The sequence below is a fragment of the Battus philenor genome, unplaced genomic scaffold (genome assembly GCF_028537555.1).
Source record: "Battus philenor isolate CCGP_79_NKW_IND1 unplaced genomic scaffold, ilBatPhil1.0.hap1 SCAF_9, whole genome shotgun sequence".
Lineage (NCBI taxonomy): Eukaryota > Metazoa > Arthropoda > Insecta > Lepidoptera > Papilionidae > Battus > Battus philenor.
The window spans coordinates 8,320,008-8,347,513 of NW_027181759.1; the positions used below are offsets into that span (position 1 = coordinate 8,320,008).

The following is a 27,506-nucleotide window of genomic DNA, read 5'->3' on the forward strand; positions in this document are numbered from 1 at the left end:
CAAAATTGATTGTTTTGTTATTTAAAACACAAATAAAGCAATAACGCCTAAAGTCCGTCCAAACTTAACTCACTAAACGAAATGATTGTAAATACAACAGTTTACAAAGTTTAATAGCAGGCTGTGTGTTAGCGGCGGAAAATATTGGTTCCGTTTGTACATTTTCAAAGACTAATTGATCTCAATAACTTCGGCCTTTGCAGCTCGGAAAAAGCTTGCAAACGGTAATCGAGAGCGAAACGTCAGCCTTTGAAAGGAAGCAAGAATTAAAAATTTATTTCGATAAACAGATGGCTGTTTCGGTTTTAGTAAAATTTGTGACCAAGTAAATATATATTAGAAAAATCATCAATGCATCATAAGCAAATAAATGAAAACCTTGCACATGGCCGTAATATATAATACAGATGGTAATTAATTATAGGTGTAAAAGCTTTAAAGTTGTGAATTTACAGCTGTCAGCAAAAACCTTTAAACTTTTATCTTTAATTTTTATTTATAATCATCCTGTACAAAGTGATCCCTGTGAGACACATTAATTTATTTTTTATTGGAATTCGATGTAAGAATTTTTACACCAAATATTGTGATGTTAGTGAGGACTTACTTTCCTAAAATATAGCCTCAACGATCTACATCTCTCTATGGAGAGAGCAATGCTTGGGATTTATCTACAATGTCGAATCAGAAATCAGGAGATCCGTAAAAGAATTAAATTACCCAACATAGCTCAGCGGTTTGGAAATTTAAAGTGGGAGTGGGCAGGCCATATTTTGTGCAGAACAGTTAGCTGCAGCCTTAAGGTTCTGGAGATCACGAAACAGTAAATGCAGCACAAAATGTACACGCCCAATATAAACGCTGGATGCAAGCCGCTTCCAACCGGTCTTATTAAAAGCTTATGAGGAAGGCTTATTTCCAGCTTTGAACGTCTAACGACTGAAATGATGTTATTTATAATAATTCATTTAAACATTTGCATCTTTCTCAACTATTAAAAAATTATTTACTATAACGATATCTAAATACAAGCAGTTTTTAATTACCCTCATTAAGCGTAAAATTCTCGCCTAGTTTATTATTTCTTAAGGAACCTGGCAGAAAACTTAGTAGACCAGTTGCTCAGGAAACTATAAGTGAACAGTGTGCTCTTTGTGCCGCAGATAGCCATGGTGAGGTGAGTGCTATGACGTCAGCGCTGCTGGCGGTCGCGTTGCTGATCGCGGCGGGATCAGCTGACGCGCAACTCCGCCCGGCCGACGCGCCTCCTGCCATTAACGACACACGTGAGTGAGTCCATACCTTTTTAATTACTATAGACAAACGTTTTATTTATAGAACAGAAAACTTAAAGACTCATCATCAGCACCATCATATGACATGATACAGCTAATTTTTTAGGCTGTGTAATGTGTCAATTACTCCTGAATTGAATCAATTTTATATTTTTATATTATGCTTATTAATTAATATTACGGATAACCTTAGCCCAATGAAGTGACCATAGGCAGGACTCTTAGCGTAAAAAACAGATGGCCTTTGGAGCCTTAAGGTTCTGTATTAGATATTACAGACTAGCAAACGCAGCGTAAAAAGTCGGTACACTGGGTGGATACCCGACATTGCTACCGCTTTCAACAGATAGACCTGTTAGGAATTTATAGGACATATTTATGTCCACCAGTGGACTTCTTTGGCTAAAATTATTTTAATGATAACATTACAAATATATTTATTTAATGTATAAACATATTACAAGTGTCAAAGACAATTAAATAACCCATCTATTAATATTCATTTTTAGTTTTTATATTGTTCTATTTATTGATAATGTAACGTAAAACTTAGCCGATACTAGAAGTCTGTAAACATGAACAAACTCACCTTACGTTAAATGCGCAATTTGTAATTTCTTTTATTCAAAGCGCACGCTCAACTGCTTCCTCTATTTTTGTTTACTTTAAAAAAAATAATCGATGAATAAGTTAGATTCACACATTCACAATACCAATACTAATTCACTAAAATTTTTAAAAAATCTATGGTAAATGGAATGGTTAAAAATACGTAAATTACAGTGAGAAATAAAAATTTTACGTTGAAATTCAGAGAAATATTGTGAATTATTACAATTACAAAAACACAATGATCACCTAGATAAAAATTATAAACAGGAATTGAATATCACCCATTGCATTATGACTTTCACAATAAAAGTTGTTCATAAGCAGGAACGATTTCCCATGACCTTTGTCATTACAGTATTCGCTTTGGTTACAGTGCCAATAATATTATACAAAACTGAGAAACGGTTCGATAACTTTGCATATATGAAAATATAAATCACAAAAACTCATAAAAATAAACTTGAATTTGAAATTTTAACGGCAACCGTGGAAAGTACATATTTTTACGACAAATGGCCTAATTATAATCATATTTTGAAGGATTAAGGAAAACGTGTACGAAAACAATACTTAAAAATACTTATTTAGTAAACCTTTTAAAAAAAACTAATTATCTTTAATTAAAGTTTTAATTATCCGAATAGTACATTATAGGTATCATATAGGATAAGAAATGTTATAAATAATAAAATAGTCAAGATCTATATAAATAACACATTATTAAACTCTTTATTAAACTGAACGTAGCAATTTTATACTTTCACTGTTTGTAGTTAGGGTTTCCGAATGAGATTTTTAATGGAATACTAAACAAGTAGGTCAACAATGCAGATGGCGGTCATTGGTTGAGATGCCAGAAGCAATAAAGCAGCTATATTGATTGAAAAGCTATTAAGGTATATAAGATATGATTATAACCAATTTACATATTCTATTTTAAAAATAAAACAAATTTAACGAAAAATGATAACAATTTTTTTTTCGAGTGGAGTTTATTGAATCCTAACAATGGGTGTAATATAAACATTACTTTGATACCAGTAACTATGCAAATAAATATTGTAGTCGGCGTCGTTTCAGCGTCTTTGAAGGTTTCGATCTTTGTCACACGTAAGCTTGAGCTTAGTGCAAAAATTAAAGGTAATCAAATTTTAACAATATAAATAAAATGGCTAAATAATGACTTAGGAGTACAATTTTTAAATTTACTTAATTAAATTTAATATTAAATTGATAACTATTATATGTAGACATGGAGAGAGCTATGCTCAGGATTTAGGAGATCGAATGAGAAATTAGGAGATCCATAGTTGTGCGACATTGCCCAGTTGAAGCTAGTTGAAGTGGCTGAAAGCAGGCCACATAGCGCGCAGAACAGATGCCCGCTGGGGTCTTAAATCTAGAATGAAGACCTCGGACCGGCAATCCTATCATAGTTTGTCCACCCACAAGGTGAATAGACATCCTTGTTACGGTCATCAAAAGACGTTATATGCAGGCCGCTTTCAACCGGTGCTATTAGAAATCTATCGGAGAGGTCTAAGTTTAGCACTGGACATGGTAATGATTATTATTATACATAAATTACATAGTTAAAATACCATACATAAATATGTCCAGTGATTATGCATTTACAGTTTCTATTATAGTAGTATTAAATATTAGTAGATCGCTGACTCTTCGTTCCTTATTCAGTGATAAAGCCAGAGGCATTATTCTGAAGTCAAGCTCGTCAAAGTCCCTGGTTGCTTGGACGAACGCTCCATGGGGTGTTACCGAAACCGCTGTACCGTACTATAGGTTTACGTGTGGCATGACGGAGGTGAATATTGTCCCTGCGATCCTTGGCGGCGGCGTTTTTAACCCTTTTTTTTCCTCAGCCCTCAAGCGCAATGATGTGCGCTTTTCGAAGGTAAAACGGTTTCAGTAGAACCATAGTGCAAAGGCGAGCTCGGTTTGGACTATGACTCAATACGGGTCTAGTATTACAATTAAAAATACGCATAAAATCAATATTGATATAACTTCTATCTGTATGATATTGATTATATTTAAAATGTTAAAATTTCCTTTAAATACACGGTGTTGCGCAGGAAACTGTATATAAGTCAGTTATAATCAAACATAGTATTTATCTGGTTAGGTACAATTTAAAAAAAGAATACATTTCGGTATACATAACATAACTTCATACTTTATGCAACACGTAACGGTTTCCATATACAATCACTAACAAAGACAAACAAACGTGTCGAAGAAAAATCACAAATACGTGCTACACGTGAGACATCACACGAGTGTGCTATGAATATTCTATGAGAATGACGTATGAAACTTTATTTTACGTAACAATACATTAGCATAAAGTAAGATTAACTGTTTTGAAAGAGGTTAATTAAGAAATATATTAAAGATTGTAACTATAATACACGTACAATATTTTAAAGACACGATTATCAATTTTTTTCAATTTGTTACTTGCTTATTTAAAATCTGTGCTTACCTTGATTAAAAAAAACTAAATACATTTAAAGTTAAAAACGCAGATGTTTAACTATTTATTGATAAATAAATTTAAGGTCGCAAGTAGTATAATAGTGTATAAATATATTACGGCGCATGTTTTTTTTTAATTATGAATCTGTGTGTGTTAAATTTATAACAACTTTATTAAAAGAAATTATATAACACGCAGAAAAAACATCTTTAAAAAATTATTGAATGACTTTTTAAAATAATAAACTTACGTGAATCGCAGAATTTTATATTTTAATGAAATGTTGAAATGTAAAACACAAGATTTTGAAATATACGATCCATGCTTACGCTCACAACGTTGAGGTATTAGACTCATTAGCCCAGATATTTTACAGAGCCTATCAAACTGGAACACAGGTTACGCTTTACTATTTGGCAGCTTTTGATTCTACTGGATGGAAATTTTACTTCGAAATCGATATATTTAGATTTTCGGAAAATTTGTCTCAAAAGAGTGTTTACATTACGTGGATTTTTGAAAAAAAAGTTAGGCGAGAAATTATCCTCAAAGATAATATAATCGAAATTAAAAGTATCCATTTAGCGTAATTCATCCCTATAAAGTCCATATAAAAGTACGCAAAGTAAGTACATAAGTACATGAAAAAGTATGTACGGTTTAACCTAACCAAAATAGCATAACCGCCAATTTGTCTTCTTTCATTGATTACAATTTGCCAGAAAAAAATTCCCGTGTCTTTGGCTCCGTTTCGCAGAAACCGTGTTCTTGTAAAAAGGAAATCTTGGCGTAATTATACATAGAGCTTTATATATATATATATATATATATATATATATATATAAATATATATAGATATATATATATATATATATATATATATATATAAAAATATATATAGATATATATATATATATATATATATATATATATATAATTAAATTATCAGCGGATTCGAGCAAATTTTCGACTAGGAGTTTTGTACTTATTTGACTATTCTAACTAAGATTATACTCCAATAAATGTTTACTTAGAAATCTATACAACAAGTATGCCCTATCTTCCGTCGGCAATGAAATCAATTATCTCTATATTCAATCACTTATCTTCGTTGCCATAGTACTCAAGCTGCGCCTTAATTGATTTAGGTCTTTAAAGTTTCTTGTCTATAAATCTTAAGTTCCATAGTTCTAGTTAAAAGAATTTATTCTTTTATATTTTATTTAATAAGTTATTCAAAAATTTTACAAAAGAAATGCTTCAGTAGTCAGTAAATATTTACACAGGTGTTTAAGTACGAACTAATTCTGCATCATTGAAGTGAAGGTTGCGTTTAGCAGCAAGATTTTTGACAAATGAAACATAAAAATTATATGTGGTTGACAAAAAACTTTAGTGTGTTTTCAAATTATTATTTTTTTGTAATATAAATTTTTCGTAGAAATTCCTAGCTTCAAAGAGGCTACATATGTCAATTATAATCAGTATATGTCATCTCGGTAATGAAATTTGACTTTTTCTGATTGATTATGCAAATTTTAAATTAATCAAAGAGCATTTGTAGAAAGTGTTAGTTTTACACTAACGAAGGTCCATTGAATGCTCGTGGAAAGTTCATAATGACAATGCCACAACATTTCAACATTGTAATACTTGAAATTTCCGTATTGAAGTAATTCCAACAAAATACAAACCGATTGTGACGAATCCGGATTATTCGCGAGACAATAAAAATAATGCATCATATTAACAGTAAAAAAAAATAAAAAAAAGAACTTTGTCCTTATTAAGCTTAAGTTGTTTAGAAATACTTAAAAATATTTTTGTATATTAAAGACGACACTTTTCCGACCCGGCTGTTTTCATAGGATGTTCCAAAACATGATGTACGATTTGACAGACTATCTCCTGGTTTACTTCAGTTGTAGAGATCAAATTTGATTCCTAACACTGGTCTCAAAACCATACTTAAGTGTAGTTAGCAATGGACTACTAGGTTGTTTAATAAGTTTTGTGGTTAAATAAGAAAAACACAATTATATGATCAAAAATCACTTTGTTATTCAATAATGTCTCTTAACATGGTGTATTCATGTTAAGAGACATTATTTTTTAAGAGACATTGTTTCAATGAGATTACTATTAGTGAATGCCAAGAATTATAGAGAAAATCTGGAAGGGTTGCAAAATACGCCGCTAAAGCTGTTATGACCCTATCATTTTATGAAAAACGTTTTCCACGCATGAATTTTTTTCAGATCCTAAAGAGATAAAAGTCGTTAAAGGCCGAACAGGCTGGCATTAATTCGATTCATCGTCACTTCATTAATTATTAATAAGCTGAAATAGCCTGACCAAAAAAACGGTCGGAAGCATTTTTTAATTAAAATTATTGAAACGGAATCAGTTTAAGCACAAATTGATAAAGAAAATGGTCGTTTTTTAAACATACTAAAGTTGGACAAAATACTATTGCAATCCTCCAAAAGCAATTTCAAAAGCGAAAGCTTTGCGAATTTAATGAACGCTGCCTCTACCTCTCATGCGAGTGGAATATTCAATCGTTTGTTATCTGACTTCTACTCGACGAAAGGAATATTCCAACTAAATTTCAAGACTATAAGCCCTATGGTTCCAGAGATATCACCATGAGATATCACATATATAGAAATAAATACACAGGTATGACGTAAACCTCAAATATATAAACATACATGTTTGTTCTACGTAGCTGAGAGTCAAATAAAGGTTTTGTATAATCTAGAAATTAAGACATACTGCGAGTATTTCTTAAGTAACAGGTCGCTATTAATTTTCTTACTAAATTAATGAACCAAAAGACATTGCCATGCCAACCACTATTGCATAGAAATCATTTTTCTTTTCCCCTTAAATTTGTCTTATGGTTAGAAGAGAACAATAGTGAAAGTTTTTAAACTTTATTTAATTTATCTTCTCCGAGAAATTTTTCAAACCATAGATATCTTTCTCTTTAAATAACATAACAATATAATTATATAAACATATTTTTATTCTAAAGCTAAGATCGGTTTCTTCTAATATGAAACCTAGTGTAAAGTACACAGTATAAACCTCAACAGGCCACTGACATTTCCATCGATCAGTACCGTTAATTGTATACCGGCATACTAACAGCATATTGCCTGCGCTTTCCCTTTGGAAAGCGTCGAAAACGAATATTTATTCCTCGATTGCAATTATATTAAAATTTAGCTGCTCTTTACTTAACAATATTTGTTTTTATAACGTAAACATTAACAAAGGTTGTTTCGTATAAGTACTGTATTTTGTGCAGTTATATATATTGAATAATTGGTTGATTATTACCTATTCCTTTTTTTTTAAATATCTTAAATGTACAGTTTGTGTCTCCGCAATTTTTTTTAGTGTACGAAGAGTAATTGAATTAATAATATTGATCTAAAAACAGAATTAAATATGCAGGCAAATAAGGCAAACATACACAAATTGATCAACAACAGAGTTTTATAAAATTCTGCAAATACTTATCTAACAAAGTAATTAAATCAAACTAAGTAATTTAAGGTAAGCTGTAACATACATATTATACATATATACAGGTGGTATAACTTTTAAACATTAATTTTAACGGCTGAGCTTCTGTATAGTTCTGCAATGAAATTTAGTTCAATGTCGGTTTGTTTATTTAGTAATGTGGTCAGTGACATTTGTGGTGACCAACATCGGGGAAACGAATAAAAAATGATTTAATAGAATCTTTTAATTGTACCGTATTAAGTTACAAATATATATTTCAACGGTCTTTTATAATTACTATATAATAAATTGTTTTAAACTAGTAAATGTGCTTACATTAAAATATATCATTATCGTTGTTTCATTTTTTAAAAATAAATTCGCATTTAACATAATTAAACTAATCATAACACAGAGACTATAAAATTAAATGCCATCGAGATATTTTCATCTACAACAGTCCACTTAATTTTTAGTAAATATTCTTATAACGTTTATTAATATGATTATGGTAGTCGAGTTTATTAGATTTGTATGACGCTATATTGACCTTTTTAGCTATTACAACTTATCGCATTTCTGTTTTCGCGCCTACCATATGACCTGCTCTAAAGAATCACACAAGAAAATGGAAGACGGAGAAAAAATTCGCAAAATAACATTTTTAATGTATTTTTGTAGCTCGTGCAATGTATGCTTATAGGAAGTTTCTTGTGTAACGTATATTAAAAGTGAGAGTCAGTTTAATGGCGCCAAGTTTTTTACCGACAATTACATCACTAATGTATTTCGCTCCCATTATAGTCATAAAAGCAATTGGAATATGTTATTTTATGCAAATCATTTGAGTAATATTACTATAGATGAACTTCATTGTAAATGCCTGTTAAGAAGGCCCAATAAATGAACAATAGGAAAAACTCATGTTTTAATTATTGCCTACCTATGTATTTATCATAATAAGAAACCAATATAAAATCTAAAATTCTTGAGTAGTGTTATATAGCAGTGTACATTGTCATGAATATATTACAACACATTAACATAGAAATTCCTTCACAGACATCGCTCACATGTGAAAGATGCCCAAAAATGTGTCTGGTTACTTTATCGCTTACATGATTTCTCAATAGAATTACATTTTCAAATACATTGTAATTTTCATCAAATGTTGTTATGTCTTGATGTTAATAGAAAATTTAGTAATAATATACTAGATATTATTACTAAATTTTCTATTTATGTGTTACAAATATTTTATGAAATATAAACACTGTAGATACAAAACATAGTTTCTTCAGAATAAGACATACTTATTAATCCAAAAAAATCACAAGGTGAAGACAGAAGATATTAATAGTATTTTTTTATATAAGTTGACTTTATCATCATCATTTTACCCTTTTATAGGCCTCCACAAAGGTTTCCAATAGAATCTGTTAGAAATAAAATAAAATGAACAATTTAACATTCGTCTACCCTTTTTAGTAGATAAAACAATGATTTAATGTTTTATTAAGTGTCGTCCGTCATTACAAATTTTAAATAAATTAACTACTTCCTTCGTTAGGTTTTAAAGCATTACAACAACTGGGTTAAAAAATACAGTGAAACATTTCGATCAACATTCAAACAGATACTAATGACCTTAAAAGCTTCTGAAGCAACTTTTACTTAGTTTTTACGAAAATTCTAATTGCTAACTATATGTAAAATTTCCCGTAGAATGTAGACATTTAATAGTAGGTAGAAATATTGCATTATGTAAATTTAGCACTAAAGACTTACATTATTGGGTCACTCAACGGAATGCTACACACTCACGAAAACGAGACGTGGCTGCAGTATAAACTATTTTATTTTAGTTTAGCGAAAGCTGGGACTTTCTCGGTTGACTTTAATCTCCGCATATTGCTTTTACATGAAACAAAACTCAACCGCAACGTACAGGATTTCTCTTTTTATTTATTAGCATTACTGTGTTATTAATATTAATCGTTACAGTTACCTATTACGTTGTATTTTATTACTACCAAGGTGGAAGACATCGATTCCTTGCAGTCGAAATCAATATGCCAGTGATCGATCTAACCGAAATCTGATTTTGGTACGTGTAATGAAAGTTTACTATTATCTTTTTTAAATTATGAGTGATCCTATATTACTTTTGCTACCTTTACCGACCTTGTAATACCCATGACTAATATTTTAGTTGGAAGACATGGATACATCTTTTTTTTATGTTTATTAATTTTCATTATCAAGGCACGCAAACTTGGTACACACAAACATATCATATAAAATCTTAAAACTAGTGCATATCAATAAAAAATGTGAACAACATTTTTATTTAAATAAGGTACAAGAAAACATTATAGTAAACGGAGCTGTAAGGAAAACAAAAAATATAACAAAAAGACAATAGTAAAGATAAAAAATACACTTATTATATAAAAATAAATAAAACATCTATAGAACTTTAGTTCTATTTATTTTATTAAATATTATAGGAAAAATACAAAAGAATGAATTTTAAATCAATTTGGCTAGGGAAGTCCGATGTTGTGTCAATATCCATATCCTCTGCGACTAAACAAGGTCACACAGCGAATGCGACTGTGGAACTGTGACGGATAATAATCTTACAAGGCCAAATTATAGTTGGGGACGGAGCCAACATCAGATCCGACGCTGAAAAAATGAGAAGTACCAGTATGTGTGGATACTCGCATCTCTTTGTCCCCTTGAGTAATGGACTCAAGGAATGCGTTACCCACGATCTTTGGAGAAGCAATAATAAATAAAAAGAAGAATAGTTTCCGCGATTTTACTTGGCAGGAGAAGGGGAGAATCTGTCTCTCTTTCTCTCTCGATACAGAAGGAAGACTGCATGGGTGCATCCAGGAGCCCCTTCACATAGCAATGATGAACGAACATTCTGGAGGTGGGTCGATGCAAGTTCTACATAACTAGTTGTTGCCCCCGCAAGGTCGGACATGCGAAGTTATTTACACCGCGTAAAATAAAAGAAGGTCGATTGTATATATGGTATTCCTTATTAATAAAAAAAAAAGTTTTTTAATCATTCTTTTTTAAATTAATAAAATCGTAGCTAATACGTTGCTTTTTTCTATTCAGGTTGCGGTATAGAATGCGTGCGTTGCGGTGCAGACGGATGTTTAAAATGCGCGCGACTTCTAGTTTGGCCCGGCGGCAGCTGCGCCCACGACTGCCCAGCGGGCACGCGTGAGGCCTGGGCACACGATGACCATCTTATGGGACGAGTGTGTTATCCGGCTAACACATACAATGAGGTCAGTATTAAATATTACGTTACGTTGTAATGATATATATTTATTATTTTAATAGCTAGCCAATATTTGTCTACACTAATGATATGGGATATAAATTTAAATGGACTACACAATCTCTAACATGCTGGTTCCAGATCATTAAATTTATAACTGAATAATGTAAGAAAAAATTACATAATAGACTACGTACTACGTTCAAATTATAAAACCTAAGTAATCACTAAAAAGATTTTTAAATAAATTAGAAAGTATCTCAACTACAAAGAAAAATATTCTAAATCTTAATTACATACTGCCGGTGAGTCTCCTTTCCAAGTTTTATACAAATACACACAGTTCATTACGAAAACCAAAATCAAAATTAAGTATTATCTTGGCTTTCACTTTTATACGTCTGTACTATAGTACCGATAATTCTTTAATTCATATGAATATAGTCCTATATTAAATAAAACAGTGTTCCCATAATCTTATTGAAAGTCACACACATTAGAAGAATAAAAAATGGAGGAAGGATTCTAAATTGGTATCCACGTCACTGTAATTTTTCTTCATTTACTTAAATTTTAATGTAACCATGTCATTTATAATACAATGGAAATTTTTGAATGCTACTGAAAAATAATTTTATTTTCGAACTAATTTATTTTTTTATTTGAAGAGAATTATAATTAACATTTTGCGCTGTAACATATGTAGCGTTCACGTGAGAACGCTCCATATTACCGGCTATTATGGCTATAATACTTTTTAGTGTAAAATTATTCTTATGCATTTGTTTTGTATTCGGACACCATCTGTGATATAGTCGCTTGCGCTTTGCATTCTGATCAAAATTTTAAATATTACAACATCCTAAATAGTATATGTAAATACATAATATACGCTGCCACGATCTCTCCTGTCTATAATTTTTCACGCCTTCAAAGAAGGAATAATTACGAACTTGTCACGAAAAAAGAATTAAAAAAGCCCATAGATAGAATGCAAACTATAAAACATTTTTATGTTTAGAAACGGGGTCAGGTCTCTACCTACCGACGACCAGCATCATATAAATACGCGGCGCTTTGATACGCTTCACGTTTACAAGCAACTTTGTTTAAAGCGGTTTACTCGCACCTTTACACAACCAAATATCTATACTCTGTGCGTACTAAACGTTGCTTCTTACAGATCATTTCTGTGTTTCGGTTCGATATTTTAAGACTGACTGATTACACATTTTTTTTCATCGTCATTGTGTCAGCCGATAGACGTGCACTGCAAGGCATAGGCCTCCCCCACCAAGATGGCAACGATGGCTGATCTCGCGATGCTCGCATCCAGCGACATCCCACGATTATATATAGTAGGAACTTTTCCACACCATGCGGCTCGTGGTAGCCATCCGAGAACCTTTCGGCCCCAACTGGCTGTTGGTTGCAATAGCATTGTGCGCACTGCCAGTTCACACGAGCAATCTTTCGAGCTGCGTCGGTGTCTTTGTTTCTTCTGCGCATCTTCTCCTTTTCTACATAAAATATAAAATAAAAAGGTCCATAACAAATCTTGATACGTCCGCATAAATTGACTGTTCATAACCACCTCACGTCGCATAGAATTGTCGCAAATAAAAAATCATTTTAAAAAAATAATCAAGATCATAAAATTTTGGGTTGAATACACCGGTCAAGGTTACATGTGTACCTGAATAAATTATAGGGTTCTTCTTACCGATTGAATAGTTTTTTTACTTTTTTTAATCCAAACCATTATGATTTTAGAGATCAAGCGATCGAACCAATATTTTCGAAAGAGATTTTTGTTAAATTTTCATTTTTAATTAGATTGTTTATCATATATAGATATATGTGTGTATATAAATATATATATATATATATATATATATATATATACATTCATTTATATATATATATATATATATATAAATGAATGTGTATATATACAGAGTGATTGGAAAGCTGTTAATTAAGGAGTGATACGCCCTGTCCAGTTCCCAGATGATGGGCAGCAGCGTCACCTGTGTACCATAATACTACACTGCGATCGCCAATCCACCTGCCAAGCGCGTCTATTATGGTATAGCTATATGGTATGGCTATCCAAAAAATAAATGATTTCGGAAATAATAAATATCGTAATATACAAAATTCGTCACACCTCGATTCAGACGTAATTCACAAAATTCTGATTACTGTATATAAAATATAAAGACGTATTTTCTTTCATTATTACTTTTTACAATATATTTCGCCTAAGACTATTACTTTGTACTGCCAGAAGCTATTAGCCTGTCGCATTCCAACAGAAAAGATTAACTAATATAACCTATTTTAGAGCAATCCCTTTGTACAAAGTGTTTAGAATTTGTGTAAAAGCCCTAAATGTTTTTCCGACACATGAGCAAAACATTCACCCTTTTAAAGCAATTACCCCTATATCTCTTTATAAATTGTAATCTGTAATGCGTATGGATACACATATGCTTTTCTTACATCTTCAATGACTTGATGACCATTCGCTTTATTTTTCCGTAATAAACTAAGTTCATACAATGGTGGTCTAAAAGAATTCGCCATTTGAGAAAAAACTGACTTTTGTTGTTCATATTTAGCGAATTTCATTTAATATATTTTTAATGTAAGAGTTTATAATTAAACAAATACGAACAGAATACACAAATAGCCGTAACACTTTTACTAAGCTTTAGCCTTTCGTATTCATTTTACAAACAAAGTAGCATTTATGTAATAGACAAGGTGTGGATTATGACCTCACTACTGTTCACATACGGTAATGAAGAAACTCAAGGAAACCGGTATATCTAAGACTCAAATTTGCATTTTCAGGAGCGAGCACAACGTAGAATTACGCTATCGTATTCCAATTCCGACATCGAGTCACACGAAGAGTCAGCTTTAAGTTCCCAACTCTAGTTGTTTCGCTTTCATTTAGAATACGTCAGCAAAGGAATGGATAAGTTTGTTTATGTCAGAGTTTCTCACGGGCGTCTTAAAAACAATATAATGATAATGATAAACTCAAAGACTAATTTTAAAAAATCGCCGAACCAAAATTGATAAAAAAATATTTTTAGATGATAATGCCAGTTGGACATACGTAAGAGTTATCATTAAAAAAACCGACAAAATTTTTTCTGGGGCACCTCTCGGATCTCAAGGCTTATTTTAAGTAAAGCTATGTCATTATACAAGAGCCTAATTTGTTACTAGATTTTATGTAATCAATTGTTCTATTACTGTTTTAAGGATATTCTAAAAGTAACCGCAAAAATCCGTCTGAGTTTGTGTGCTCTTCTCAGGTCCGAGCGCGTTTGGAACATTCGTAGCTTTAAGTTGAAGAATGCCGTTACAGGGGTGTACAATCTGTCAAAATGGCATCTTCTGGCTTTCTTCTTATGACGTACACTAAACGACACTGTACCTATAAATGAACCTTTGCGGATTATATTATGTTCGTATAACAAAATGTAGAAAATGTTGTCTGTGTAGGTGTTGGTCGGCGGCGCATGCGGTGCTGTTTTGTGCATTGCGCTGGTAGCAGCAGGCGCGGCGTACGCGCGGTGCCGTGGCCACTCACGCGCACAACCACAGCCGCTGCCGCCGCTCACGCACCATGACGACGACGCGAGCCTTCGTGAATTTCATAAGCAACTCGATTGCTTACGGGTAAATATTCTGACATTTACAAGATATCATTTTTTCAGTCGTAGAAGCATAGGCCATCCCCATAGATTTCTAATTGTAGCAGTTGGGGGCTGCCTGCGTCCATTATTTTCCTTATGGTTGAATAGTGGACAAATAAAATGACAATACAGTTAAATTAACATTCTTAGGAATTTATTAAACATATAATGATAAATAGGCTTTCATAAAATCACGAAGAAATAATTTACGTATATGATATCGTGTAAATTTTGTGAATATTATTAAAGTTATGTTCAAAATCTATTTATGTTTCCTTATCAGGGGTCGAATAACAGGATACAATAATTGTCTGTATTCATCATCATTTTAGCCGCGGAAGGTCCTCTGTTGAACACAGGCTTAACACATAGATTTCCAAAAAGAAATAGTTGTAAGTGGCCTGCATCTTAAGGTAAAAGTCCTACGCTTGCTGATACGTGGTCTCCACTCGAAAACACCCTCGAGCCATCTGTTTATTGTAAAAATTCACCCTAAGTAAATATTATACTAAAAACGCATTTAACAAATTAAATCGTTTATTTCAATATAGTTAGGCCATGTTGTAAGTTCTAGTAAAAGATTTTCTGAAATATATTGAACCATTGAATATCATTAAGAAATTGATACGTTTTAAAAAAATTGCCGTTATATGATAAAAGAGGACCTAGTTTTTTTAAGCAATATGAATTTTCTTACATTGAACGTTGTTCATTATCATTTTGATGCAATTACAATATATTTAAGGCAATAACTCCGCCTAATCAATTTAAACATTGACTCTTAAACAGTACATGGATTTTGTATTAAATAAAGATTCGATTAGTATTTAAACAAGATCACTTTGATCATGAATCTGTATATTCATTTCATCACACTCCTTGGTGATATTGCACTTTTACTACCATATTATTTACCTCAATATTAATTAATATAAGGTAATAAATTTATCGCGCGTGCAACATATAAACCTTACTGTAAAAGTGTAATCTATCTGAATTTTATATTTAAAAATAATGGAATAAACTTGTCGTGAGTTATAGTTTAAAAGAAGAAAATAAAATAGTATGGTTGCTGGATTAGTTAGAAACATAACAAATTTAACACAATTTTCATGTACTATTTGTCAATCGAACCGATCGAAACCGGAATAACGTTCAAGTAAAATACCGCTTAATCGGTCATCCATGAAAACCGTAAATAACGATTAGCGGAAAGGTATTCTTTTCGAGTGTTATACATTTCAAATGATGACTTTCCTCATTTGTTTATAGTTAAAGGTTTAAAGAACTGTTACAACAAATAATTTTAATACCCCGTGTTAGAATTGTATCAATGACACCGTTATACAGGTTATTGAAAATAGCATCTATTTAGCATTATATTATTATAGCTTCAAAAAGGTGAATATATAATTTATTACTTGTTAATTAATATATGGTATACTACATTAAAATTAACAGTTTTAGAAATAATAAATAACGTAATGATAATGTACCGAGTAGAAACGTTTATTGAAATTCTGATTAATACATATTCAAATTAATATTGTTTACTACTTCTAACTGTAGATTTTTTACTGCCATAAGTTACAGGCATTACAGTAGAAAAAATTGTTAATGTAACTTATTTTAATGTAATTACTTTATACAGTTTGGTCGAAAATAAGCAATTTTATAATGCGAATTACGGATTGCTCTTCCATTAAAAACATTACGAAACATTCAAAATTTACATCGTCGTCTGATTTTTATAACAACAATGAAAGCAATCACAACAAACAATAATACTTGTTTAACTCAGCACTGTATAAAGTGACGTAAGAAACCATGACCCATTTGTATGTATAATGTGAACAATCATCACAGTAGCTCTTTATTCTTATATGTCCAATAACAGTTTTTCATATGGTCAATATCATTGCTAACAAGATATCGTCATACATTAAAATAAATACCATTGTTGTTTCCTTAATTACTGCCACAAATAGCAAAAGTGTTTGATAAGATTCTATAACTTTACCTCCCAAAATTTTTAATATTCATTACAACGTGTCGAGAGTCAGGTATATATATATATATATATATATATATGTATACATATTTATATATATATATATGTACATATAAAAATTTTGAAAGTGGTTTTTTAGAAAAAAAAGGCTAGTAACTTCTGCTTTAAAAGAATTGTGTCTGGATATATATGAATTGTTGTTGATTTGTTATGTTAAAAAGGCTCGATTTTCAATTCTTTACATTTTCTTATCAACAAATTCTTGGCAAAATATGACATCAAAAATCTGTCAAATGATGTCCTCCTAGATATCATGTCAACTTTACAACCCTAACGTTCCATGAAATGATCATGATTATGTTACGGAGGAAAGTATCATTGTGATGTGATTTGATACACAATGTATCTCACTTTCGAAACTTACTTCTCACAACACTCTCTCGTATCATCTGTCAAGGAAACCAGTTAGAATTGTGAATCATACCGTAACTCGCTTGACCATTTAGCACTGCAAGCGCAATACAATTGCATTAATCTGGGTTCAAACTTTCATCTGTGTATCTCAGATATTTTAATTTTTATCTAGCTGTCATGACGGAATTTGAACTGTCATTATTATTAGCCTGTCACAGTCCAATATGAATAATAAATAACTTATTTAAAAGTTGTCACTGTGTTAGTTGGTTTTTTATTTTAATAATAAATAACAATTACTTACTAATACAAGTTTTCTATTTGGCACATTGCAATTTTTTTTTGTAATAATGTAGTAATATTTTCATTCCTGTATGTTTACTTTTAATTTTGATTGATCTCAACTAGAATGTTAATCTACTTTTAGGCCTGTATGGGAAAAGAAGTGTTGTTTTGACTATTTTCCTCGCTGTTTATTGTAAGGACAAACATAAGATTTCACTTACATTTCCGTGACAGTGTTAACTTAAATTTGTCGAAACTTTTTTTTATTAATAGTGAAGTATTGATTATCATTCGAAGATATCTTTTCATATACGCAAAATAATTTTAAAAATAAATTATTCTTTTTACGACGTTAGTGAAAAGTATTTATTGTTTCAATTAAAAAAAAATATTTACCAAAATGAAATAGAACTGTCAAAGTTATAAATCATGTAAAAGCGTCTAGTAAAACAATAGCCGCAAAAACTTATCACAAATCTAAATGAAAACTAAAAAAGGAGGAACAACAACGAGAGGCAAGTATCTTTAACAGACGAAAGCGATTTTAAACCAGTTTACCACAGATAAGAAGTTTTTTATGAACGTTTTGAATTATTTTCCCCGTGAAACTTTTTTGCGGTCCCAATACACCGCATAATTAACACTTTTTTATTGTGTTTTGTAACTAACTATTTTTTTAGTTATTCATGAAGTTATGTGCAATTTTGTAATACTTTTACTTTAAAACGATGAGATAATTTTACATAACCTATAACGTAAAGCAACTCATAAAAATTTTCCATCATATAATGTATGTATACGTCACATTGATGTAAATAATATTAATACTCAAAAGTCAACAGAAAAGTCTTACGATTGAAATGATGATGATAATATATAAGGTAATTGGTCATAGATGTAAAAGGTTTAAAGTTTTATGCTGACAATGAAATGAGCTGTAAATTAACTTCTTTAAAGCTTTTACACCAATAACACGTATATATATGTAACTATATAAATATATACCGAATAATGACTAAACCGATAAAATGAAAGTGTAACAACAAAGTAAACACAAAAATAACACAAATCCAAATTAGTTCTAAAATACCGTGTAACATTGGCAACAAAGTTAAAATTTATTTTCGTCTCATGATGCATCTGTTTGTTTTGCAAGAGATTTCTTTTATTTTTTTATACCAGTAAGTGGCGACATGAGCAAGGCATTGACCTGGTAATTGATTCGAACATAAACACAATAATAACTTAGGTTAGTGCATATACACATTATATAAGTCCGGACAGATGTTAGGTGCGTACTGATGGAATTGATTTCAGAGAACTTCTTGAAAAATAATTTTGTGTTATTGTACAATTTAATTTTCTGTCAAACCGAATGTTATGACTAGCCGTACCCCGCCCGCTTCACTTAACCCGCACTGCCTTAGGTGGCTGTAATTTTATATAATTCTTTCTTGGTAATTTTAACCACGACGATAAAAATAGTTTTATAGCTATTAAAGATAGTTTCGAAATAGAAGGCAAGACATCTACTTGGGGATTGGAATATTACTAATAAATTTCAAACCTCTAAGCCTTAAAATTATTAAATGGAAAGGAGGAAATCTTTTATAAATACAAAAAAAATGTTTATTTTATTACTTTAATAAAAAAACTGCAATAATTTGTCTCGCTCTCGCTTTGGGATCAAAATAAAACCACTAACGAAGTTAGTATTTAGACACAAGTAGTGTCTTTTTTGCTGTTAGTCTACCTTAAATCAAAAATTTTATAATATTCATTTATAACTTTCTTGCAGACAACAAGGAGCATAATTCTTCATTATATCTCTAGTTCATTATATCTCTAGTGCTTTAAAAAACAAGTATAATAAATAAATAATCAAAACGTAAATTTCTCGGTATAATAGAAATATTTAGTGGCTATTTACATTGTTACGATTTATTGTGTTTTATACGTACATATATACAAACGAACTCGTTCGTTGTAAGCCACAAAAAGTCGTATACATGAATAATTTTTTTCCAATTTAAAAAAAATTTAAGGACTCTGGTGAATATTTTATATTTTGAGGCTTACAGTCAATTTGGTTTATGAATTTATTTTATTTATATTGTACATCTACAACCTAAGAACGTATACGAAAAACATTGCGTCAAATCTTAATACTAGTGGATACATCGATGGCAGACGTGCAAAACATTTGTAAAAACAGTTATCCTAATTGAATCTATTAAGAAAATAAAACAAAGACAATAAAAAAAGCAAAAAATACTATAAAAATAGTAAGAACTCTATTAACAATAGAAGGCTGGCATATACAAACTGAGATTAGTCATTTAAATGTAATTGGTAATGACTACTTATGTAATATAGGCACTAGTCTATCCGCTGTGATAGCAAAAAACTAGTTCATCAATTAGTGTCGGAAGAATTTTAATAATAGATAAACAGAATTTATTACATACAAACGTACAAAATTAGGCATAAGCCTCCGCCAAAGATGTCTGTAGGGGAATATACCATAATCGCCACGCTTGGCAGGCGGGTCGGTGAAGATGACAATATATAATAAAATACACACTAAGAATAAACATTTAAAGGTTAGTTAATTGGTAAGAATTACATATATACTACATAGTGCCTATACTGTGTATAATGGATATGGTAGCAAAAGAAATAGTTAAACTAATAGTTTAATCCACTAGCGTAACGTCTCTGCCGATTAATGATAGAGAAACTACGAGGGTGAATCAAAAAATTCTTGGAATCAATATTAAAAAATGCAAAGATTTAAATAATAATATTTTATTTTTCTACATAATCTCACTCCAATGCAATGCATTTAGAATAACGCGTTACTAACTTCCTTATTCCTTGTGAAAAAAAATTATTTTCTTGACTCTCGTAAAAGTCCTCTACGGCAGCTATAACCGCGTCATTATCGTGAAATTTTGTTCCACGAATTTCCTCTTTTAATTTTGGAAATAAGTGAAAATCACTTGGGGCTAAGTCCGGAGAATATGGTGGGTGGTCAAGGAGATTGGCCAGCACAGCGGATTGCGTTGAGCGCAACTTCCGACCGATGAGCAGGAGCGTTATCTTGAAGGAACAACACGCCCAACGACAGTTTTCCACAACGTTTTTCTTTAATCGCTTCACGCACTTTCGGGATTAAATTTGCATAATAGGGTCCAGTAATCGTCTGGCCTTTTGGCATGTAATCAATAAAAAGGATTCCTTCACTGTCCCAGAACACAGAGGCCATAACTTTGCCAGCGGTAGGAGCAACTCGAAATTTCTTAATGGATGGAAAGGATGGTCGTTTCCAAGACATGCTTTGTCTTTTAGTTTCAGGATCAAAATGGTGGACCCACGTTTCATCCATGGTGACAAGACGACGGCAAAAATTATCCGAATCACGCTGGAACATTTCGAGATTACGCTTGGAAATTTCCAAACGTCGCTTTTTGTTTTCGTCATCATTTTATAGTCATTCTTCTGTCTTCCAAAACCAGATTCTCAACCTTTTTGACATTTTCTTCTGTAACGGAGGTTGAAGGCCGCCCAGAACGCGGGTCATCTTTACAGCTTGATCTACCTCTTTTAAATTCAGCCACCCAGTACGCAACCGTAGAATAGGGTACAGCATCACCCCCTAATGTCTGCTGAATGTCCAAAAAAATTTCCTTCGTAGACATTTTTTTCAAACTGAGATATTTTATCACCGCACGTAACTCACTTTTATCCATAATTTTGACTTTTTAGCAACTCGTTGCACAAAAAAATTTATAACATGCGAACGAACTGACAAAAACAAGTGACAGTCTGCATAAATATAGTGTGATAGACACTCTTTACTTTGAATATCGAACTTGATCCAAAAAGATTTCATATATATGCACTTCTAAGAACTTTTTGATTCACCCTGGTATGTAATCGCCTGGAGTTTTTTTAATGAATGACGTGGTCAATCATAAAAAAATAACCAGGTCAAGTTATCTTTTTACGTCGATATTTAACAGACCTTAATTTGTTTCAGCCTCACGCCTTCACTCTCCTTGCAATTCTGAACCACACGCGACATCAAGTAAGAGAGCTTTATCAACTCGGCAATAACGATGCAGCTATGGCCTACAGGTAGATAGCACTATATTGTAATTACTGACATACCATTTAATTAATTAGATCAGTAACTAATCTAGATTAATTGCATGCCTATATAACATTGCAGCTTACAAGAAACGTTTTACAGGGATAATAAGTCAATACTATTTTATTAGTGTAAAGATGTTTTTGATAACATATTTCTAATAATTATGAAATGGTGACGTAAATTTCAATTTCAGTTTGCTATTACTTATTTAATAAAAAATAAAAATTAAAAATAAACTGATTACAAAATAGTAACTCATTGACACAAATCACAAGCATAATTGAAAGCATTAATTTGTGATTTTTTACACTAAAAGGCTTCGAAAAGGATAGTAATTACTAACCTTTCAGTAAAATGAACTTGATGATTATTTGCAATAAATAAATCTGAAATAGTTATAAATATACTAGTAATAAATTTAAAAAAATTACGCATGTAAATATCACTTTAAAAACAAAACTTACAAATACACATCTAAAACTAAATCACAGTGTTTTGTAGAGTCCATACAATTTAAGTGCCTTAAAATCTGTGATTCAAATAAAACAGTTTTAATTTTTCCATCGATAATGCAATTTAATTTCTACGATTCAAAAAAATCCTATCCGTACTAAGTCAAGTAAACAAACATTATGGTATAATCTCATACGACAAGTAACCTTTTAAAACGGAACAGGTTGATACTTGCTCACTACTGTTTTGAAATTCACGTCACACCGATAAACCCATTTAAACGTCTTCTTGTAAAGAACTACCATGAGCAAGAGAATCAGTGCTAGCATAATAAGCCTACTTAACCGTTTTATACAAAACGGGTGTTCGAAATGTGTAATGTAAGTCCATAAAGGCGAACCGTGCATACCAAGTTTATTTGCAGTGCTTGAGTCTAATATTAGTTTGTAATTCAGTTGCGTGCTGAGTGATTTGGCAAAGCTGCTCATACTGCTGAATAAACAGCAAGTGCCTGTTGTACCTGACGAATGGCCGAGACTCGCAAGTTGGGCGGAACGGTATTTTCTTTTATTTTTTTAACTTAAATAATAATTATTCCTTAATTAATAATAAACGTTTTTTAATCACTATGTTTTAATATATTATGTATTTAAAATTTTATAGCATTTCATAATATTTCTTAATTAATAATACGTTTCATGAAAAATATTATTAACTGCCAACCAAAGTAAACATCTGATGGATAAATATATAGAGCAACCATTCGTGACAAAAGCTTTGAAGCTATACATTTTTCTACTCACACCGTATAATCACTTTTAAACTCGATTGGAATGCAACACGCCAATAACATCTTGTTATAAATAATTAATTTTAATATATAGTAATTCTAATTATAAAAACGATTTTTTTCGTATATTGTTACACGCTAGTTATTATTTCTGAAACAAATGATTATCGGAGGGAATGTATCACTAATGAGCATTCACCCCATTACAGCTTTTACATCTATATATTCCACCTATCTATATTTCTACTTCATTCATTAAGGGAAGATGTAGAATAATGTACACCAAAAAAAAACAATTATTTACAGGATATTGAAACGCTACAATCGAATGAATGTTTCTCAACAACAGCAACAACAACAAAGTCAACTAGTGAATTTTCTTCCGGCCTCATTGAACCAGGAATCGGATTCCGAAACCACACAGCAATCATTTTCGACTTTCAAACCGCCATCCTACTCGCCTACGTCTTTTGACAGTAATACAATAGACAAAGAATTCAACCAGTGCCAATGGAACGACGTCAGACCACCGAGCTATTCGCAAATAGAGATAGACGAAGATTCACAAGTAGAAATACAGAAAGAGATAATCGTTTTATCGGACCCTTGGGAAAGGCGACCGATTGTAAGGCGAGAAAGTGTTTGGCTTGAAGATGAACTGTTTGAAATGACGAGAAGACCTCAAGACGAACTTACCACTGAACTGTAATATAAATTGTTATTATTAATAGTATATAAAGTTATCCTCTTTTATATTACACAATAGTACAAATGCTTTCTCTATTCTATTACTTAGAAGATAAGTTTTAACCAATTTAAGTTTCATAGAGAACTATTACAAAAGACAAATGTAATGAGAGACACAACACAGAAAAAAAAAGAAATTTATTTTAAGTTTAGTGATTTTGGAAATATGTTTCGTTTAAGTTAACCTTCAATAGTTACTGTTATTGTCGATAATAAATCACTAAAACCGAACACTGTTCTTTTCGGTTTTTCCTTTGGTTTTTATATTCAAATATAATCAAACTCTTAAAAATGCAATAATATTTTTAAGTCTATGTAAATCGAAAAATATATATAAAAATGAAATGTAAAAAATATCAGTCATTTCTTATTTAAATAAAATCGCTTTCACAATCACTAGCCTTATATTTAGCTTATGTTATTGAAAAATAAAAAGCATAATACCCATTGCTAACATTCAGTGAATTTCATTATATATGTTTCATTACAGGACTATTGGAATTATACATTCATTACAATAATGAGTGTATAATTTTCGTGAATATTTTGATAGTTTGTATACTCGAAGGGGATATCGGACGAGCTCCTTTTATGCTAACCTATCATCTTTTTCTTGGTCTTTTATCTTCATTGCTAAAGGTCGTGTCCTTCTTGAAAAGCCCTGGTCGAGGATTCGATGAATCGCCTGCACATGTGTCTATAACCTGCTTTTTTGAGTGCTCCCGTTATTGTGAAGCCCGTCACCATACGCACAAAGTTGAGAACGCAAAAAATATGTTAAAAAAAATATTTTGTTAAAATAGTCCCTGAGCACTCAAGATGATAGTACGAGAGGATCCTAAAAACGAAGGGCACATAATAAAATAATAACATTACACATATTACTTTTCTCTGCAAGCTTGTTCTTACACCGAAACTATTTTTAATATCACGTTGTTATGACACGCACTGGAACGTTAAATTATAAGAAAATTCTTATTTTCAAAGTAAAATATTACTTACCTTGTAATCTGTAAATATTTAACATGTATATTTAAAAAGAAATGTCGTATAGTACCTGTATACCTTCAAGTATTTTATTATATCTTAGTCCAATAGTCATTTTATAAAAATATATCAACAAATCTGCAATAATTTCTTCTTTAGTTATCCTATTTTAATTCTAGGTTTAGTGTATAACTTATTATATAATTTCAACCAAAAGTAGTAAGTAACGTTTAGATATAATTTTTTCTATATTTTTAAACCAAAGTATTGTTTCTTTACTTGAGATTGCTGTTTATATCGAAGTAAAAAAAAATAGTTTCATTTTCATTAATTTAATCAAAATAATGCACACATTGTTAACTATGTATTTTGGCAACATAACTTATAAACTTAATTAAAATATCAATGCTTCTTGAAGGAAAAATCGCAACCAAACCTATACCGTGCGCTTTTTGCGGTGGCGGGACTGCATGCTACGTCATTGATTTGTTAAACAACAAAAACAATAGTTAATTAATAACAATAACTAATTTTGAAACAAATTTAATTTCAAAGCTGCTGTTATAAAGAATCGGCAATTTCATAGGTAAGGATATAATACATACTGGATCTATTTTTATTAAAAATAAAAATGTACAATAAAAATTATAACACACATTAATTGTACTTCATAATGGCAAAACATATTTGTCGTTCTTTTTTCAAAACTGTTAAATGCAATTCTTATATTCCAATTATTCCCTTAAATTTATTTAAATCATTAAAGTAATTTTATTTCTTTAATGAACTTTCTAGGAGGCAATTTAAACAAAAATAACTTTAAAACTGACAACGAATTAAATTACAAAGAAAGTTTTGTAAACATTAATCTATGGAAAACATCATTTATAATTGTTAAAAATATATTACCTTTGTTCTACTATAACGTTTTTTATTGTATAACCTTTCCTCCATATTCTAGAAAAACTAAAACCTGTGAACCATTTGTTGACTAGATATGTGTCCTGGAATAATAACAAAAAGAAAGATTTGATAATCACAATCGCCGTGTTTTAATATGACTTTTTTAAACAGTTAACTAGAAAATATTATCATTTATAATTTATCTGTAATCGTAAATATGATTATGTTAGTAAAAGGTTTCCCTCACTAAATGTTATCTTAGTAGGAACCACTGCAGCGCCTATTTCTGTGGATAAACAATAGTAGTTGTAACACTTCATACCAACTGAAAGCACGTTGTATATAACAAAAAATAATAAATTAAACGAATGATAAGTACCGCCCTCATGGCTCAAGATGATGATCGCAAACATAGTGCTACTCTTGATAAAGTACTTCAAGTCGCTTAATACCAAGTGAAATCACTTAATACCAGGTGATAGCCTGTCAAAACAAGGCGTAGTGCAAAAATACATTACACTTACTGCATTTTATTTTGCTACGCTTATCTTTGACCTTTGTTCTGCACAATTTACAGCGTCGGTAAGTCTCCAACTCTGCCGGCATATGGTCACTTACGTTTACACACCGCATTTCGGGGGGTTGAATTCAAATGAGTAGGGAAATTTTCTAAAAGGTTACTTGAATCATCTGATTCAAGTAACCGTTGTATTGTATTCACGTTGAACACTTCTGCCTCATCAGACTCAAATCCGTCTTCTGAGCCATCATCGGAATTGCCGAAAATCTGCTCCAATGTCTTTTCAATACCATTTTCATTAAAATAGCGCGGCATTTTTCAAAGAAGTAACTAGTTCAACAAGTGTACATAACACGCCATGGGCAGCGGGAATATTCCCCCCTCCCCCCCAAGTAGTAAAGTCCTCTCACATATAAATACGATAGTAACTTCTTAGGTATAGCAAAAACCTTGAAAAATAAACATAAATACATAATAAAAAACCGATTCTTACCTCGTTTCAAATAAAAAATATGAAGATTCACAGATTAACAAATTTTCTTTTAAAATTGGCGCAATTTTTTAACAGCTAGTGGCGCCAAGAAAAAATATGTCACACATACGTCATTTTTTTTTCTTAATTATAATAAGACATACCTCCTTAGTTGCCGATGCAACAAATTAGGACTCCTTTGATAACTCACATAGAAAGATGAACAAAATTTTTGTTGATGGTAAATATAGCGCCTCTGCTTTAAAAAGGGTTAACGCATAAAGTATACCTTATATAAGGTTGTATCCCGGGAATTGAATCCGCGACCTCCGATCGCAGCCCTATACCGCTGCACTATAACTATTCAAATGACTACTAGTAACTTGTTTTAAATTTTTTCTTTTATTATATATTGATTACATGATGGGCTAACTGATACTAAAACCATGTGGGAGGCGCGAACCGTATGTAAATAGTTTTTACAAGTGAGAATAACTAATTTTATACAAATGTTTATTTTAAATTACAATTAAACAATAAGCTTTAAAAGGTAATATAGTGTATAATCTGTTTTTCTTATAAAGTTACTTTATCTGTGGACATATTAACAGTATCTGACAACAGCGTTGAAAAGAGGCTGTATCGTTTATTGTTATAAATTTTAATGTTAAAATTAATTAATTTATCGTAGGATTAAATAATAATCCTATTATAACATGAGTTTTGTCATAAAATAAGTTATAAGAACTAAATGATGTCTGTAACAAATTTATTGTAGTAAGTAGCGCAAATATCAATAACAATCTTATGTTATGATGGATA

The 27,506-nt window shown here is 31.1% G+C and overlaps 1 protein-coding gene across 1 annotated transcript; it reads left to right on the forward strand.

Moving 5' to 3' along the window:
• The first annotated feature begins 1,169 nt into the window (after positions 1-1,169).
• On the forward strand, positions 1,170-23,989 carry T48 (FU domain-containing protein T48). Its single transcript, XM_068775727.1, has 6 exons — positions 1,170-1,286; positions 11,062-11,237; positions 14,753-14,929; positions 21,699-21,796; positions 22,721-22,822; positions 23,362-23,989. The coding sequence occupies exons 1-6, from the start codon at positions 1,187-1,189 to the stop codon at positions 23,762-23,764; spliced, it is 1,056 nt and encodes a 351-aa protein (XP_068631828.1). The 5' UTR covers positions 1,170-1,186; the 3' UTR covers positions 23,765-23,989.
• Positions 23,990-27,506: the final 3,517 nt, after the last annotated feature.